Genomic DNA, 19,593 nt, shown 5'->3' with positions numbered 1-19,593 from the left:
TACTCGTATATCAGGCCACATGCCATAAACATGCCCTTAGTTAGCCCATATATTATAAACCGAGTTAAGCAATCGTTTTTTCTTCTACCATATGGATTACTATCTTTATATGAGGTGTGAATGATGGGTAAAGCTTCTACAATATATGATATATACTTATTGGTACAACAATAAGAACCGTCAATTTGAATCAGTTTAGTGTTATATGTGCTATCAACTCACGTGCATCACTTAAAATATAAAATATTCGTTAAAACATGTCAGTGAAATAGGCGCCACATTTTTTTATTGATAGCCCGGTGCCCGATCTAAGTAAAACGTATTAATATACAAATCATTTACGTATATTTGGAAGAAAAAATCTCAAAGCGGATTTTTAATTACCTACAAACACAACATTTTATGTTAATTAATTATTACTTATTACGATAATATAGGTAATAATTCAAAGGTTTATGTATTGAATTCATAATTAAACATTATATAAGAATGGAAATAGGAGAACCGAGAACCAATGGAGTCGTTTATAATTACCTTGCATTAAAGCTAAAAAATAAACAATTTTAAAATAATTTAACAATTTTTAATCAGGTATCATGTAATTCTACTTTTGCTCAAACAAAAGCAGTAACTTAATACTAGTATGGTAAAGTCATATTATGTAGAATATTAATTGTGTCAAAACATGGAGTTAGTATATTTGCGTGCGTAATGCGTATGTCATCCAGCATATTTTCCAATAAACACATTATCACATCCAGGAACTTTTATGAGAAATATGAAGGGATGGTTTGCTATAAAATCTTCGATAAACTCGCCAAATCTGTTGGTGATAAAATCTGAAAATTTTCGAAAAGAATTTAAACATTTTTCGCCGATCACATTTAACCATGTGTTATATTAGGTATTAATATAATTGATTAGTGTTAAATTTTTGTTCATTTAACTTTTTTTAAAGAATTACACAGTGCATAGTTTTAGTAAACTCAGAATTTGTGTTAGTAGACGAGTTAATGTTAGCATATTAACGGTTATATATACTAAATACGAGTTTAAAGTTTATGTTAAATATTTGAATAGTGCGAGTAGTGTGCTATTATAGTAGTATTATATATTTCCATTTATCAAGCACGTTCATGAAGCAACTTTGTATACATAACTAAACTCCCGATATTCAACTAAGTCCATGCAATAACATTATTATAATCATTCCAATTCGTAAATGACTCAGCCAGCATGCATCAGTTTATTGTTTATCTAATATACGTAAAAATATATGCTTTAATTAGATAAATACCTAAGCGGAGTAGCCTCCTGTGAAAATTGGTATATTTTGGACTTTCAAGTAAAATATAAAAGGCTGATCAGCTACAAATCTTTTTGGTTCGAGATATTTGAGCATAACCTTCTTACGTATGGCAAACACTGTAATAATAAGAGTACACGTTTTTAGTAGAATTTTTAAATGATATATCCCTAAAGTAATTTGATTATATTAGAGTATATATCTATTTATTTTGATCAAGAGTCTGATATCACAGCTTCAAGAATACGCCTCCTTCTACAGCAAAGCAATATATAAGTACACTTTGTATCGTTTCATTATTACTAGAAGTCCTTAGTATAGTGTTGATCAAAGATTTTAGGGACTGAAAAACTTTGCAAAAATTATTTACGAATAAAATAACAACAGGTACACATACATTTTATATTAGTATTAATAAAGAGATGTACGTGTATTTAATTTTATATATTTTTTGAATAAATAGCCAAATAAGACACAACAACAACTTATAACTCCATTTTGAATGAGGATAGATATATCACCACACTCAGAAATATAACTACTTCAATTATTTATTATATATTTCTATTATTATGTTACATTGTATTATTTATGTATTCATTAGACTTCAATTTGACCATACTTAAGTAATTAAACAAAACACTAGGTATGAGGGTAAGGGAAAGGATTATTAATTTGTGTAATGAAATGATACTCAAGAATGATTATTTATAAACTTTATTTTTGTAAATATATCACGGGTAACACTGCATTAACTAAAATAAAAACTTATAAGAAATTATTGCACGGGTATTTCACTGCATTAAATTATTTAATTTGAAGTAACGTGTTTCATTGTCTTGAAATGGCATTTGATAATAAATTATCTTCATCACACGTTATTTATTATTTTTATTATAGAAATGGATATATTAGTAATATTAATTCATATTTTTTATTTATTTAGGTGTGAAAACTGAATCTGAAAAAGACAAATATTTTCATCAAGATAAAACAGCCAATAAAAACGAAAAATAATAAGCAGAATAATTTTGCTGTGATATAATATAACACTCATAAACAAAAATATAAATAAAGCGATATAAAAAATTAAGCAATTTATCTAATTACCACACAAATTGTATAATTATCCTTTAAATCAATCCATTGCCTCTCACATTGTTCTAAAATAACATTAATATTAAGAGTATTTAGTTGCATTTCGAATAGCTTAATATTAGGTAAGGAACTGTTTCGCAATGACTGCATTTTATATTTCAGAACATAAACAGATTTCCTGAAATAGCAATAAATAAGCATCGGTTTTGTGTTATTTACGACTGCGATTAACATGCGAGCAAAAATTTACTTTCACATAGATACCTAGTTAAAGTTGGCGCCATTAAATATCACTTCGTCTCTCACTCTCAAATAAAATAAGAAAGGATGATCTGCTATGAACCTTTGAGGGAAGGAGACGACTGCCGATAGAAAAGCGATTCCGAATTCTGGAATATTAAAGATTAAAAGAAATAATGACAAAGTATAATAAAATTATTGATATAATTATTAACTAATATTAATATCAATAATGATAACAATGAACCTGTGTCCTCATCTCTGGGAAATCGACGAGATTAATTTACACTAATATTGTAGAGAGGAGAGTTTTGTATTTACGAATAAGCTCAAAAAGTGCTAATCGATTTTAAACATAATTTAACAAGTTAAAAATTTTTTTTGTGGTGTTGAGCCGCTACGTAAAAACAGCCCGTGATATGTACATTAATAATGATTTGTAGGTTATTTATACGTTACGTTTTGTTCTGGCCTCTACAATCGAAGCTACATCCGCATTTTTTTTTAGTCCCTTATTCACTATGGGAATAAATAAATAGAGTGACTTTGATTACTAATTCAAATTTAGTATTAAGATGGTACGATTTGTAAGTATATAGGCAAGTATTAAATTTAATATAGGTATTACAAGAGTTGCTGGAGTACTAGTAATATTGGAATATTTGTGTTTTGGTGCAATTGTGTTTATTAGATGATTATTTATAAATTTCAACTGTGTTCGACTTGAAGTATGGGCAATGGTGGTGTTTAATTTCCTAACTAATTATCGCTTATTTGTTTATATAAATTGAGACTATGTTATGGTCTTATTCCTCATTAAGAATTTTGCAACAAGATTTTAATGATATTCATTCATAAGATAAAGTTTAGGTGTATAAAGTATTTTAGAAGTAGAATCAGAAAGTTTAATAATTAAAGCTATACGTGCTAATAGTAATCACGTGTGATATTTTACATGATATATACTATATTGAATACTTTGATAGGATCATGATTCATTAATTATTATTGGTAAGATAGGTCGGAATCAGTCAGCCAGAAATACATTGAATTTGGTCTAGGTGTTGAGTAGTTACAATGATAATACAATTAATCCATTGTTAATCCAGTTAGTGTAACTGTAATTAGTAGTATCTACAATATAGTCGTTATATTCTCTGAATTAAATTAATTTAATGAAATCGGAGTATTAATGATATTTGTACTTTTGATGGTAATATTTTTTGCATTCTTTAGAAATGAACCAACCTGATGATAATTTAAAGTATTATGTAGTATTGAAAAATATTTGAGGTAATATTATATTTTGTTATTTAAATTTAATTGCATTCATATGAGAAATTGTATGGTTAGGTATGAGGATGATTAAAATATCTTAGATAGGTAAGTTTGTTTTAATTTTATTTTTCATACAATTTAATGTTTTCATTTTACAAGTACACAAGATGAACGTCATATTGTCATTTTATTTATTTAGTTTAAGACTTGAGTATTATATTATTGAGTATAAATTTTATTTAACATCGAACGAAACGTACGATACAAATACAAATGTAAATATGAAATTATTTGCTAATTCGATTGTATTCCATTGAATAGAGGCATTCCAGCGGCCCTTATTTCATAATAAAACGGTCTGTCAGCCTTGAAAATCCTTGGGAGGGGTTCAATCATAATGCTGTCAGTGTAAATAACGAAAGCTGAAAAACAACATTCAAAATTATAAAAGGATGATTATATAGAGGATGAAAATTTTTGTAATATTTCTTACACTAAACGATCATAGCCCATTCGTTTCATTAAACTAGCATTAACTAATCAACATTATCAAGGAACACGTATTTTAATAGATATTATTGAGATTAAACAATATTACTAATTCTATTTTAATCGATATAGGCAATAATTTAAGACCACCATGAAAAAAGTCATTTTAAAAAATATATCAAAAATTATAAATCATTGACTTTCCACGCGTGCAGCAACATAGTCATTAATTTATTACACTTTAGCGTTAAATCAGGTTTGTGGACTTAGTTTTTATTGTTAGTGTATATTTATACTCGGATGACATCGTAAGAAAATCGTTGGTTAATGAATCAAACCAAATCGTTAGTTACAATATGTTTCTATATGTGAAAAATGCTGAGTAATGTACCCAAAATTATTAATAATGATATATTTTCATGATAATAATTGTACTTATTAATTTTCATGCTTACATTGATCGCAAATTGGTTTAAATTTAAGCTGTTTTACCCTAAAGTCGCATACCATCTAGGTAATATAATATTCAATACATAATAACACCATAACTATATTAAAATCCATATTTATATACAAACGTGATATTAAATAAAAATCTAATAATAAAATTATATCTACCAGTCTTCATAATATATAAAAGTAATAATATGCTAACTCTATTATAGTGTCTTAAGAAAATATTTCTAATGTTATAAATATTATATTCTATTTGATAAATAGTATGATATAATATGTAAATACCCATTGTTATGATTTTTTCTCATTTGGATAAGATAATATTGTTTTATTTATATATTTTAGATGTCGTTCTCTGATATTTCTTAAAATCAATTTAATTGATAAATTATTAACCAATAAATTTAATTTGCCTTTTTCGTGACTAATATTTTAACATAGGCTACTATGGTTCTTATGAAAGTCAAATTCATCAAAACTTTATGAAATATACCAGTATTATGAAATTATGATTTACTCAATATTCAGGCAAAAGATTAATCAAATAGTCTATAAACAAGTCCGGTTACCATGCATACATTTTTGATACATATGTATTAACTTGTAGAAGATCATAAAATATCTCCATTATCCATGCATAGTACATTTTATTCATTAGTAAATACCTAAGAGTATAAAGCTCCATTGAACAGAATGTAATTGCATCCTTTCAAGTAAAAGAGAAATGGATGATTTGCCATAAACATATTATAAGGCCTTCCACCGATAATTCTAGTTTCAAAATCTGAAAAATAGGATAACTAAAATATTCATATCATCCAAGATGATATTAATGTATGCAGAATATTTTTTTTATGTAGTTGTTTATATATTTTCTGTTTCCGATACAACACAAATTTCCTGCCCATCAAGTTCATTCAATATATTGAAAGAATATAAAGAGGGAACAGATACAGACACACAAAAATCTTAAATTATTGGTGTGAACAATTACAATTTGAGCAACTGTACGTATAGAAGATAACGGTTATTGTAATGTTTGTTACGAGATAATTGGTGTACTCAATTTTTTATTGAAATCTAGCGGTCCGCCCCGGCTTCGTTCGTGGTGTATTTTTCTCTCAATAAGAACCTTCCTTGTGTCTTAAAAAAAACGTTACAAAAAGTCGAATAGTTCGAGCCGTTCTCGAGTTGTACGCTTAGCATATTTAGCGTTCATTTTTATATACATATAATAGTTATAGTACATAAATTATATATGTATATAATATATATTCCCAAATCCTGTTTTTGTATAAATGCTCCTAAATACTCGGAGATAACTTGAGAATGAGGTCAAATAATAGTTTCAAAAGTTTGTTCGATGTTTTTATTTACTAAAAAGTCTAACAATATCGTCTAATAGCTAGCACTGGGATGATTTAGATTTTATTCGAATTGCACTCCGTTAAATAATGTCACTCCACCAGTTCTGATTTCAAAGTAAAATGGTCTGTCAGCGAGGAAGATCTTCGGGGGAGGCTCGTAAATTACAAGACTTGTTGCGACGATTCCGAAGACTGAAAAAAATCAGCACTTATATTTTTACCGCCTTTCAATGTAACATGATATCGAATAAACACAATTTCTACTACTTTATAATAATACTACTGCAATACTATTTAGTATTCATAACAATACGGGCTACATTTCCACGTTGTATTTATTATCTTTGTGAATTATGCATATATATAAATAGAATTAAATAAATTTATTGTAATATTTACGTGATCGCAAAGGAAAATAAACAACTTTAATATAGTAATTTTATAAAAGAATTCTGGGAACACGCATCCAGCGCATATTTTTGAAGGTATTGACGAAAAAATATGCCAAAGATACATTCTTTATTCATACAGTTTCATTGATATTAAACTTGTATATTTTATAAAATTTAAAATTGTTGTTTTATTAACATTTCTCTTACCGTTATTTTTATATTAATTTCAACGTAGTAAATTGATTTTTAAGTTCATTCTATAGAAATAATAAAAGTTTTTTCTTATTTATTTTTCAATATCGAAGTGTTATGATGAAGGTGATATAAATACAATTATCATAAAAAAGCAGATGATATAAACTATAAATACTTTGCTGCGTGCATAATATACATGGAATTATTAATAAATACCTAGGAGGAATAGGCTCCGTTAAAAACAATTGTGTTGCTTTCTTTTAAATAAAATAGGAACGGATGATCAGCAATAAACATTTTCGAGAGCGAAAACAGAACTATTCCAAACTCTGAAAATGCAAATAGAAATATATGTTTGTAGTATTAATTATATTTAGTATTACAACTTAAAAAAGTGAATTACTAAACCTATTGTAGGCTTTACCATGGCTCGGCTCGGTTTCGTTATCAAATTTTTGTAGACAAATCGTTTTAAATTGTTTTAGACACACATATTCAATTGAAGTCTAAGTTGTTAATTTTTATTACAGCCTAGACGCTCGTCCCGGCTCCGCCCGGATATCATATTTCCTGTTTTATGCCAAGGGAGCATTCACTCGCAATAATGAGTATCCTATCACCCAAGTCAGTATACCAAACTCATACCCTGTCTGTATACCAAATTTCATCAAAATCCGTTCAGCAGTTTCAGCGTGATTGATGGACATCGAAACAAACAGACTTTCACATTTATAATACTAATGTGACTAGTGTGATAATGTGATTAAGCATTAGCATCTGTCTTCTTCTATATATCATTTACTAGCCGTTACCCGCGTCTTCGCTCGTGAGGTCAAAGAAAATTACCAGTTGTCATACGGGGCTTATTTTAATATAGCGTCATCTATCGGAATTTATCAATTTCGGAGTGGTTCAAATAGGTATCATAGGAATGAGAAATCTTCCTATGAGAATGGGATGTTTCTCCGGGGTAAAACGTCTAATTCCTATATCAATATTTAGCGTCCTAATACTTTCAGACACAAAAAAAACATTTTTTTTTTTTTTTTTTTTTTATGTCATAGCGGGCAGCTGAGCTGGTGGTTCGCCTGATGTTAAGCGATCACCACCGCCCATAAACATTCACAAAGCTAGTAAGTACCTCTGTGAATGCGCTGCCCGCTTTTATGTGGTAAGGGAAAAAGGAAAGGACTAACGACTGGAAAGTAGGAATGGACTAGGACGGGTGAGGAAAAGGAAACGGGCCCCCGGCTCCCCCACTCACCGTACGAAACACAGTGGCATGCCACTATTTCACGCCGGTTTTCTGTGGGGGTGTGGTACTTCCCCGGTGCGAGCTGGCCCAATTCGTGCCGAAGCGTGCTCGACTCCCACAATAACATGTCATCATTTTTTTTTTGTTTTATAGCTATTTTATAATTTTATTTCACTTGAGAGTGAATTTGAAGTCGGTTCATTAATATACTCAAATGGTGGTAATTATAACGAACTATGCTAACATCAAAAGAAATCACGAGGATCCGAAAGATCATTGTTATCCATAATAATCTAACACATAAAAAGAAAACTACCACCTATTATAAGCTATAGTGAATTATAAGAAACTGACTAGTCCTGTCTCGGATATGCACAGATTACCCGGGATAAAAGTTAAAAAGCAATGATCACATATTACGCAGAAATGTAAAATCGGTGAAGTATCCTCTATAGAAAAACAAAAAGGATAAGAAATATTATTATTTAATCTGAGTGGACTCTAAAATCTCAAAATAAGACGTATTTACTACGATCTATAGTATCGAAATAGTGGTGAGTATAATTAATAAATAGATAATTATAACAGACACTATACAATTATACCTACAAGAGTAAAATTTTAGTTAATAATATTGTAGACTTGTTATTTTATTCTATGAAGACGTAAGAACATCACTTTCGAGACGCACTGTGACGTCAACAGCGAAATAAATAGATTTAATGCATTCCGACATCACTGTGTAACTGACCTTACTGAGTTCTTATAAGATTGTGTAAACTTTACATAGCTCTTCATAGCGCTCCCATCCAAGAATCGTATGAGCGTTGAACTTATGATTTTATGTACGTGTGCCATTTGTCATAACGAATAAAAAGAAATGTTATTTCTAGTCGGTATATTTACGTAATGATACTTTGAATACAGGTAATATTTATTTTTTCTCTATTACCTCCAGGGTGTACTCAGAAATATGATAAATAAGATAGGTACTGCTTAAAGTCAACTAGAAAACGAGCAATGGTGATTAGGGTTATTACATTTGCAATATTATTAAAAGTCATTTAATAACTTGTATTTTCATTGCGCTACTTTTTGTTCCTATTTCGAATGATAACATGTCATTGGCTTTTTTGTTGTTTTTTCTTTCTTGATTTTAAGTACGTTTGAGGTTATGACGAATAAATTTAGTTACGTGCAAAACAGACGGGTCCAATGGTGAATATAAACAAAAATACCATCAAACAGATTCTGCAGTCTCCAGTGTACTAAGTTGTTGTTGAATAGTTTGAATAGTTAGAATAAAGAAGATTATGAGAAGAAGATATTTAGGGTTGATCAACGATGAGGAATTCGTTTACATCTTTATTTGCTGAATGCTGAATGCTGAATCGAATTCATCGAATCTACAACTATATAAATTTTATACTTATTCATATAAATTATACTACATAAAGACTAAGCACATTCAGATTCAAGTACCAGTAACGTCGGAAAAGCTATTTATTTAATTGTTAATAACAGACTGCTTCAATAAAGCCCATGTAAGTACGTCTATAAAGAAGAAATGATAACACGTCTAAATCTCTAGCAATTTACGCTCATAATATGAGAAGAAGCTTAGAAGTGAGAGTGACTTTGCCAAGTCTTCTTCATTTGCAGCGCACTACGCTGTTACCTCGCATTTTGTTGAAGAACTACTTCAATATTAAGTACCTATTACTCGTTGGAACCATCTGTAAATGTATCATATGTTTATGTTGGATGGTACCACGATAGGCGAGGATAGTCAACCAACTATAACAATTTTTGCATGATTTTTAATCAATCTCAGGCTTAGATATATCTATTTGTTTCTATTGATATATAATAATATGATATATAAATATAATCTGTGGAATTTTGATCACAACACGCTCTGTAATTAGCATATATCCTGAAGCATCTTATATATATTTTAATATACTGCATTTATGTAATACATATTTATAAAAGGTTTGAATTTAAACAAAATTTTTCAACAGATACATATTATTTGTATTGGCGTTGGATACTTGTACCCTTTCTTTGTACTACATTTAGTTCTCAAATGTTTGAGCATATGTACCACCAATTAATAGTTTTACACATTTGATGGAGAAATCATATATTAATAATAATCGATAAATATTAATTTGAATTTAAAGTTGGAAATAGTGGTATAAAAAACGTTCGTAGTTCTTTGACTATATCAGTATAAAATATAGGACAAAAAGCTATATCTTTGGATCATTATTTATGGTAACGGTATAATGAATTTCCTGAGTTTTATTTTTTTTTTATTGTGAATTATGATATGTTTAGTTTACAAATAAATATGCGAGATGGTCGTTAACTTTATTCAAAGAGCCTTTGCTCAGAGCATATCGAAAATAAGTGATTCTATTTATAAAATTAGTTTGTTTTCTATTATTAATAGTTTCCACCTTAAATAATTCTACAAATAACTAGTCAACAATTTATTTGCTTGTCGAACGCTACTATATATATGTTTTATGTATAGAAAAACATCTGTTTTTTTAAGACTTAGTGATGGAATTTACCGACTTTCATTTTGAAATTCATGAGCCTATCAGGAAATTTCGAACGTTACCTACCACTAAGTCTCAAAATGGACGAAAAAAAAATATCTATATATTCTGGTTTGACGATAACTTATTATATAACAAATTTCGTGACCATGTTGGTTAAGGCGTTTGAACGATGGCATTGTTCACTATTGTCATTATGAATGATGTGACGCAGATCATATGGAAATTTAAAATAAAAAAATCTGAATATTTGCAGTATTGATGCGTTTTCGTAGGTCTTAGGCAATTCCGCAATACACTTTAAGCAATACATAAGGAAAAGTCGTTTTTTTGTGTGTTAGCAACATACGCGAAAAGCTACCGAAGTTTTGTGCTCCTGGTCATATGTAAAATTCCTATGTGGATAAAAAGTAAATAACCCAAATAGTTTACAATTATCTATAAAAGGATAAAAGTGAAGTCCCGTGTCCCCTACTGGGGCATGCCCCATAGGGCAGATGATATACATCTGTTTCACTGATCGATTTTCTTTATGGACAAGTAGGTGATCAGCCTTCTGTGTCCTGCCAGACCGAGAAATTTTTTTTTATTGTCCCCACCGGGAATCGAACCCAGGACCCTTCGGTTCTACGCTCACGCGTTTACCACTGTACAAAGGAGGCGTCGTATAAAAGGATATTCCCCCATTTTTTCTGTTCTTGTGAAGAACTTTTTCCGTGTCACAATTACAAAAGTTGCATTTTTTTAAACTAAAATTACGAAGGCCGCGTTACGCGTTGTACTCATGTATTTTGAGGCGATAATTGCGTGTTCGTGCACTTCATCTGGCTATTGTTTTATAATCTGTGCTTTTGAATTTGTCCCAAAAAGTGCGACAAATGTGACGGTGGATCGCTTTGACTAAGAAAGTAATTACATCAATATTCCCACGCTTTTTTAGAGGAAACGGTTTGATAGATGGACAAAATTAAAACTTATTTAATATATGTAAAAATAACGTAACCTTAAAAAGTTGTCGTTGTATTACAATGAATATTTTATATATTCATTCATAGTATTATGGATAGTTCTGTTGTAAATATGTTTTACAGATACAGTACATAGTACTCAACGGCTGTACTGATACTTTAAACGATTGCAAGTAAATAAAGTTTTCCAGAAATTTAATCATTAAATTATACGCAATAAGAACATCATTTCAAACGCTATAATCGTTTAATTTTTATTTTCATTTACTGCTTCCATTATTTACTCCATTGAATAAAAGCAATCCCTTAGATCTTATATTGAAATAGAATGGCCTATCAGCTTTAAATATCCTTGGCTGTGGTTTATTGTTTGGAAACGGTAAGGTAACGTGGACACCTGAAAAATTATATTAAGAAAGTAATTTAGTATTTTGTTAATCATAAGTTGGTATAGCTGAGTTCGGAAGATACTTAAATATGACTGAAATTAAACTACTGACAGACAATTGTTATAACTTGTATATAAATATGGGCAATAGTTATTATCTCTTATTTTCTTTGATTCTTTTGTGATGAAATTTTAAGGTGCGTTCCGTTATTTAGATCAAGACATATGCCTTGAATTTAATATAGAATTTAGCACTTTAAACCAGAAATTGAATTTTTCAAATTTGTTTAAAATGATAAATTGTAAATAAACATTCATTCTTTCTTCTTGTGCTTTGTAATGTTTTTCATTAAGTACATCAAATTCTATTAAAAAAATATCACGTATTTTAATATGTTCGTGTTAAATAGGCCCAATTTTTAAATAACAGCCAATTCTGCTATTATTTAAGCTAATTCGCTATAATTATTACCCTATTAATTATCTAACAGCAGTTGATTAGATACTATAAAGGTTAGGTGTTAGAAGTTAATAAAATATAGGTTTGCTCAAAAATAACCAAAGACTATATAGCTGATATAAATACCACAATGGAAACTTGAAGCGATACTACTCCAATATTGCCCCAAAAATGAGAAAAGAATGTTAAGAAAGTGATAAAAATAGATATCGAAACTTTACCTAAATCCGGAATATTAATATTTTACTCCGCAGAAAATTTTCGATGAATAGACTTTAATTTCAAAATAAAACGGTCGATTACATAGAAAAATTTTCCGTTCTGGATTTATGGCAAGGCTTTCCCTCCGAGGTATAAACACTGGAAATATGAATCGACAAACTCCAAAATAGCTTATTAACATCACTTCAATAACGAAGTGTAAGAATAGACGGTAGAAGCAGACGGTAAAAATTCCACTTAATTATATTTTCTGAATACCGTTTGTTTTAAAAATTCAATATTATTATGCATATTATATTTACATATATTTAAAAGAGATGATCCAGAGATGAGGCAATGAAAAATAAAATTACAAAAAAGGTTAGTTTACAGACAAAAGTACAACAGTAAAAGGAATATCGTAAAATGTATTTACCTTTTCTCACAAAATGAAGAAGGAAGATCACAGTTATAGTTATTACTTCCCTTACATTTAAGTCCTCGAATATATTATCTTGCATAGAAGTTAGTACATTTTGAGTTATACACAGAGGAAGAAGTAAAATCAATTACACACGAGAAGTTTTTCGAATATTGTAAATGAAGATCACAAATCAGTAGGTTTTTTTAAGAGGCGAAAAAAGTTTGTATATTAGGGCCAAATGGCTCCATAAGTAATTTATATAGCAAAACTCACCGTTGGCAGCGGCTGCTTCAGCACCTTCTTCATTTACTTCAATAAAGGCCTTTTGTAAAGCATCAGATATATATAAACCATTATCACCCCCTTCCAAGAGGTTGCTAAGGCGAGCGGTATTGGCTGAAAAAACTCTCTTAACGCCCATCTGCAACAATATTATAAATTACAACCTCCTGCCTACTTGCGATCTGTCAGGTGCGTGAAGATTATTTATATTATGTAAAAAAAAAAAATTACAAAGTTTTCTTTTGCCTAAAATTACTCAAGCATTTTTACATATGAATTATCTACTGACAACAACAAAAACAACAATAAAACAAACAAACAAACAATAAAAAGTATTGGAAAGCTGGTGCCTCCCATGTAGTCCCATTTAGATTTGGTCTAGTTCTAATAAATTGAAGACGGTTTAGATTTTAATTCAGAATAATTATCGTCACAATATTTACTACACTCCAAGTAAATATTTTTTTAAATGTTATTATATCATTTAAATTTTTATCGTTAATTAATATCATTAGAAAAGTCAGTTTAATATTTTTACTTTATTTGTTGCCATATGAACTAGAATACTCACATTTTCCAAAACCTTCTTAAGATCAGTAGTTGTTTCAATTTTAAATTTAGGAATGAAAACCTCAACTTCAGTCTGGTATAAGTTTTTCAAGGCCTTCTCCAAAACAGTAGGATCTTTTAATTTTTGTTCCAATTCATTGATACCGTCGATTTCATTTGGAAGCACCAATACCATCGAGGCTTCTTGTCCTTCATAGAACATTTCCAAAATCTAAAATGTTCAAAAATAAAATTTACCTGTGTTAGGTTTGCTTAGATGTCTTGTGAGACATTCCGTTTTCAACGATACGTAAATCCTTATTAGTTTCAGGAGTTTTGCTTTCAATCCAATATATTAAAACAAAAAACGTATTTGAACAAGACCAAAAAGAAAATAAATGTTTTCAGTTTTTATTAAATATATATTTGTTGATATGAGTATATTTACCTGGGCTTTCAGTTCGGTACTTTCGCCATACATGAATTCAGATTTTTGGTACATCATTTGTACTTTGTTAGTCTTGTCCTTTGATACATGAAAATCTTTTTCGGATGTTGCATGTTTATTGAAAGGATTTTGCCAAAGACCCTGATGATTTCAAACATTTCATAAATGTATTTTACACTTTCTATATTATGTACAGTTCTTACGGTATCATTTGATCAAACATTTTATAATTATGTTCGGAGAGATTTAATATTTTTAAAGGATTTTTAAAGGTTTACGCAAATCAATCGATAAATTTGAAATATCCATTAGATCTTATTTATTCTTAATGTGAGCTAGACACAAATAATTCGTTATCTCGTAGTAATGTCAAATAACTCTTTCACTGTTCTCTAATAACATAAGTTCATATAATTTCTGATATAAATACTGTTTATGAAATAAATTCAGTAATAAATAAACAGTATTATTTGTTGATTTATAACAATATGTAATATGTTTTGTTCCATTACAAAATTAAAAAGATCTTGATCACAACAAATTAGATAAAACTAGTTGTGCCCCCCGGTTTCACCCGCGTAAGTCCGTATCCCGGAGGAATATCGGGATAAAAAGTATAGGCAATATGTTATTCCCGTTGTCCAGCTGCCTACGTACCAAATTTTATTGCAATCGGTTCAGCAGTTTTTGCGTGAAAGAGTAACAAACACACACACATCCTTACAAACTTTCGCATTTATAGTATTAGTAGGATATAGTAGTAGGACTAGTAGGACTAGTAGGATTAGTAGGATACCTTGAAATAAATGGCGTTCACCAACAATGCACGAGTATCAGAATTTAACGCGTTAGGGTCAACGAGATTCTTTATTTTGTGGTTTGTTTGGTCTTCTACCTGAAAGATCAAATAATACAACACATTATTATTGACACAAAAGTTTTAGTGCTTATCTAAATCGCATTTTACTTAAGCAATTATAGCACAATTACCCAGGAGTTGATTGCATTCGCAGTTGGTGTACTATCAACGAAGTTAACGTTTTGAACTTCAGAGTGGAAAACGTCGCGAGTTACAGCTTGAAAATTATCATTTAATTTGTAATTTTGTGCGACGTAAATTTTACTCGCAGTTTTGAGAACAACACCCTTCACTGATTTCAGTCTGTCTTCGGAATGAGAAAATACTGCTTTCGTCTGAAAATTGAAAGGTTTATGTATTTTTGATTATCATCGATTTAGCTATTTTTTTGACGATTTCGTCTTATATTTATTTCTGAAATTATACTTACAACATTGTCGTTAGGCATGCCAATAGCGCTGAGCAGTTCGTCATGAGATTCTCCTTCAGAAGCCAAAGCCAGCTGAGCGAGAGGAGTCATCACTGAGAATGCTGACATTACAAAACTTTCGTGTGGTTTCTCCTTCACTACTTCCTGAAATTGTTATTTATGTTATTTAATCACTTTATCCGTGTATATAAACAATAGTCATTGACGGTTCATTGGTTTGTTTCTTGATCAGTTCGTTCTATTGGTTCTATTTAATAAATTAGACGTTAGATTACTTATGCCTTTGACCTTAAAGACAATTCCTGTTTCCTCAATATGGTATCTTTGCCTACAGTGCAGATAATCAGCACGCGATGCACTATTCGATGCTTTCTTATGACTGAATAACGTTTTACGTAATGTTTTGAGATGAGAGAACGCTCTATTTGAGTATCATTTAAGATGTTGTTTCAATGCATAAGTTTTTAATAAACACTTAACTTACCGAGAACATGTTAGCTGTGAATTGATCGTTTCCATTTTTAAGCTGTCTGGATAAATTCTCATCTCCCAGTGCTATAGCAGCGAGTGTCATCACTAAAAAATAAACATAATATTATGAGAGTTCAAAAGGAAATTTGGTTTCAATTATAATTAAAAGTAATATTGATATAAGCTTGAGGATATGCTATACTTATTTTATAGACTACAGCAAATTATACAATTTTACCATATATAATATTAATATATAACATAGAAATATTTAAATTCAAATGTTTATTTGTAAAAAAATCATGATAATAGTCTTAATTATTCTTCATCGGAACGATGACAACGATAACAGAGTAACGACGAAGCAAGCTTTTTTTTATAATATGTTTATTGAAAATTGTTTAGTGGTTCCTTAATTACATTTTTTGTATAGAATAATGAAAAGTAGGGTGCACTTTGTTTTTTGGAGTTGCATTAAGAAACCTACAAATAATTACAATATTGTCAGCATGGCATCGCAAAACTCATTCGTTCAATAAAATTTTAATGTATTTCGCACTGTATTGGGTTAATTAAATTAATAAATGTGTCACTTTTTATTGTAAGCAAAGTGGTTTTAATATTTGAAATAAATAGCGAATATATGTAATAAAATTAATGAATACTGCCGTTACGAATTAGGATAATAACATAAACTAATAAAATTATTATATTGTCACTGATCCTTGATAAGTGCACCAAGTTTGAATGAAATCCGTCGATTTGAAATGGGTCAAAATCGAGACTAAACGACTCGATTATACACAAACATACAAATAAAGATAATAAAAACGTGTTAAAAACATCAAACATATTCCAGTACATAGTCGTGCATCATTTAAACTCGACATACAAAAACTGACTTCGATTGAAATTAACTTGTATATGCTAAACCGGTCTAGGAGGTAAAAAACCCCTCTGTCACTTTTTATGTCTGGGATTTCCAAAGCCCACTATGTACTTATCTTTGCGTCTTGTAAGGCGACTCATGTATTGTTTGGTTAAACGGTATTGCATCATCGTAATTTCATTTGAAAATAAATAATGTACCAAGTACTTGGAAGTATAATAATGTCCCTTCCTATGTATACATATTATACACCTATGAATTGTTATCTCAAGTGGAATACTATTAAATAGAATAAAAAATAGTAATATATGTTCATTTTCAATAGGTCGTTGCTGCAAATGTTTCATAATAAAGAGGACTTTTGTCTTTTGTCTATAAATATAAACTAATATAGCATTTTCTAGAAATAGTCTGTTGTTTAAGAGGGAAATTTAAACACATTCTTTCTTTGGTTTCCTCATCATTTGATTGAAATATTTTAAACAATTGAATATAGGATATCAGTCGTGAATCGTGGCACATTTTGTGGGCCTGGGTAAATGACCAAGACGCTAAACCTATTTTGATGATATCTACACAAATCAAATTATTTATTACATATTAATTATTGCTTCAATTCTTGTAATTAGTAAAGGCAACCTACAAACAATTAATACGACCGAATAAAAAACATTTTTGGAAATTGGTTAAAAATAAAACATTTCGTTTCCCAAACAGCAAGTTTGAAACAAACAAACTATTTGTAAATACTAAAACGTGGAAAAATGTAAAGAAATTAAATATAACTCGAAGGAGATTTCAATTGTAATACAAATTAATTTCAATTGATCATCACACACCTTGTAGCATACTTAATTGTGTCAGTTTGTCTCTAAATTATGACATGTTTGTGTTTATAAATAATTGTTGAATATAGTGGCTATCAATTAATTTTCTAATTAATCCTTCCTGCTAATATTATAAATGCGAAAGTTTGTAAGGATGTGTGTGTGTTTGTTACTCTTTCACGCAAAAACTGAAACCGATTGCAATAAAATTTTGTACGTAGATAGCTGGACAACTGGAATAACACAAAGGCAACTTTTTATCCCAATATTCCAACGGGATACAGACTTACGCCGATGAAACCGCATGGTGCAACTAGTTATTACTATTTTAAGCGACTAATTATATTTTACGAACAGTCATTAAAAATCTCTCGTAAAATCAATAATAAGCAATTACAGTGGATTAGTTCCATATAACACGATTACTGAATCGATTTGCTTATTTGTGTTTTATATTAAATTAAATGTACTTTACTAAAACATGATTTGAAGTCTCCCTTAGTATTCATAAGAAATTCAAATAAAGAAATAATACAGGTATGCACGTAATAAAATGTGGAAGAAATTGCCATATTATAGCGATAAGATTGTTGTTTCTATTGTTTTTTAGTACACATACACAACATAATTAGTTCAGTTTCTTTTTAGTTTTGTTTTAAAGCAATAAAAAATGTTCCCGAGACATTAATAAAACCAAACGATACTATAGTTATAAAACTCAATTTCTTTTATTCGGAGTAATTCGAGCTATAAGCCGGCATTGATTACCATCAGAGGTCAAGGTCAAGTTCACCGATAACTAGATGCCAGACCCACAACAACTTTGAATACTTTTGTTTATTGAGATAAGACATTAAATATATACTTTCGAGATAAAAAACCCCACATAAACCTGTATGTGTTAATAGGAATTGCATTAAATATAATATCGATATTATAAATATGAACACTTTTTTACTGATGGAGGTAGAAAAATTAATGAGATCCTGTAGCTTAAAGTATATGTTAATTATAAATATTAGTACTCAATATTCAATATTACTAAAGTAATATAATTCAAAATAAGCATACTAAAAATCATTTTAATGATGTGTAAAGCAACACAGAAGTAATAGAAATTTGAAACAAAGAATATTCATAAAAAAATAGAATTGGTAATAACTATAAAATAGAATATCAACGAAAACCTTTTTGCGTTTTTTATAAAAACATATATATTTTAAAACAATATTGATAAGGAAAATAGAATAAAATGACGACTTACAATAAAAAATTGTGAGCTTCATTTTGCCTGTTGACTCGTTCAATCGCCGGTCACACACTAACCAGTTTCCTTTAGGTGATGTGCTTTAAGTAATTCACAGTCGGTTGTTATTGTTGCTACGGTAAACAATCTCGACTTTGGGTCATTGGGGAATTCAAGAAATATCACGATGCCAATTAAACTAAAAATACGCGATGATCTTGGGGACTATTTACATATGTACGTCGGAGCATGTGGCAATTGAAAGTATATAACCGTTTAAATCGATCCAAACAATTCAGTTTTGATGCAATCAAATGCGAATTGTCCCTTCAATCACTATTGATTAGAGTTCTTTTTAATTGTTATTGGCATTATTTATCTATTAAGAAAAATTGCGTAAGTTATTAGTTAATTATTTATATCATTTTCTACTTAGAAAGCAATAATATAAAGTAACAGAATCTAGTAATAAGAAATAGTATCTTATCGTATTTATATAGAAATG

The 19,593-nt window shown here is 29.5% G+C and overlaps 1 protein-coding gene across 9 annotated transcripts; it reads right to left on the bottom strand.

The window, feature by feature from the left end:
• Positions 1–704: 704 nt before the first annotated feature.
• On the bottom strand, positions 705–19,263 carry LOC119831021 (alaserpin-like). 9 transcript variants are annotated; one of them, XR_005287872.1, is made up of 11 exons: positions 19,107–19,263; positions 16,140–16,231; positions 15,656–15,799; positions 15,357–15,560; positions 15,163–15,261; positions 14,367–14,507; positions 13,941–14,150; positions 13,361–13,508; positions 2,669–2,793; positions 2,417–2,469; positions 2,008–2,267 (listed from the first exon to the last, which is right to left on the bottom strand). XR_005287872.1 is itself a non-coding variant. In XM_038354229.1 (10 exons), the coding sequence occupies exons 1-9, from the start codon at positions 19,126–19,128 to the stop codon at positions 1,298–1,300; spliced, it is 1,188 nt and encodes a 395-aa protein (XP_038210157.1). In that variant the 5' UTR covers positions 19,129–19,263; the 3' UTR covers positions 705–839. The 9 variants fall into 9 exon arrangements, 8 of the variants coding, with proteins under 8 accessions (XP_038210157.1, XP_038210158.1, XP_038210156.1 ...); XM_038354229.1 differs by lacking the exons at positions 2,008–2,267; positions 2,417–2,469; positions 2,669–2,793 and adding exons at positions 705–839; positions 1,298–1,425; XM_038354230.1 differs by lacking the exon at positions 2,417–2,469 and having other exon boundaries at positions 2,252–2,267.
• Between the last annotated feature and the right edge of the window lie 330 nt (positions 19,264–19,593).

This window comes from Zerene cesonia, chromosome 13 (assembly GCF_012273895.1).
Source record: "Zerene cesonia ecotype Mississippi chromosome 13, Zerene_cesonia_1.1, whole genome shotgun sequence".
Classification (NCBI taxonomy): domain Eukaryota; kingdom Metazoa; phylum Arthropoda; class Insecta; order Lepidoptera; family Pieridae; genus Zerene; species Zerene cesonia.
Note: the sequence above shows the minus strand (reverse complement) of the source record. Positions and strands in the feature narration are given on the sequence as shown.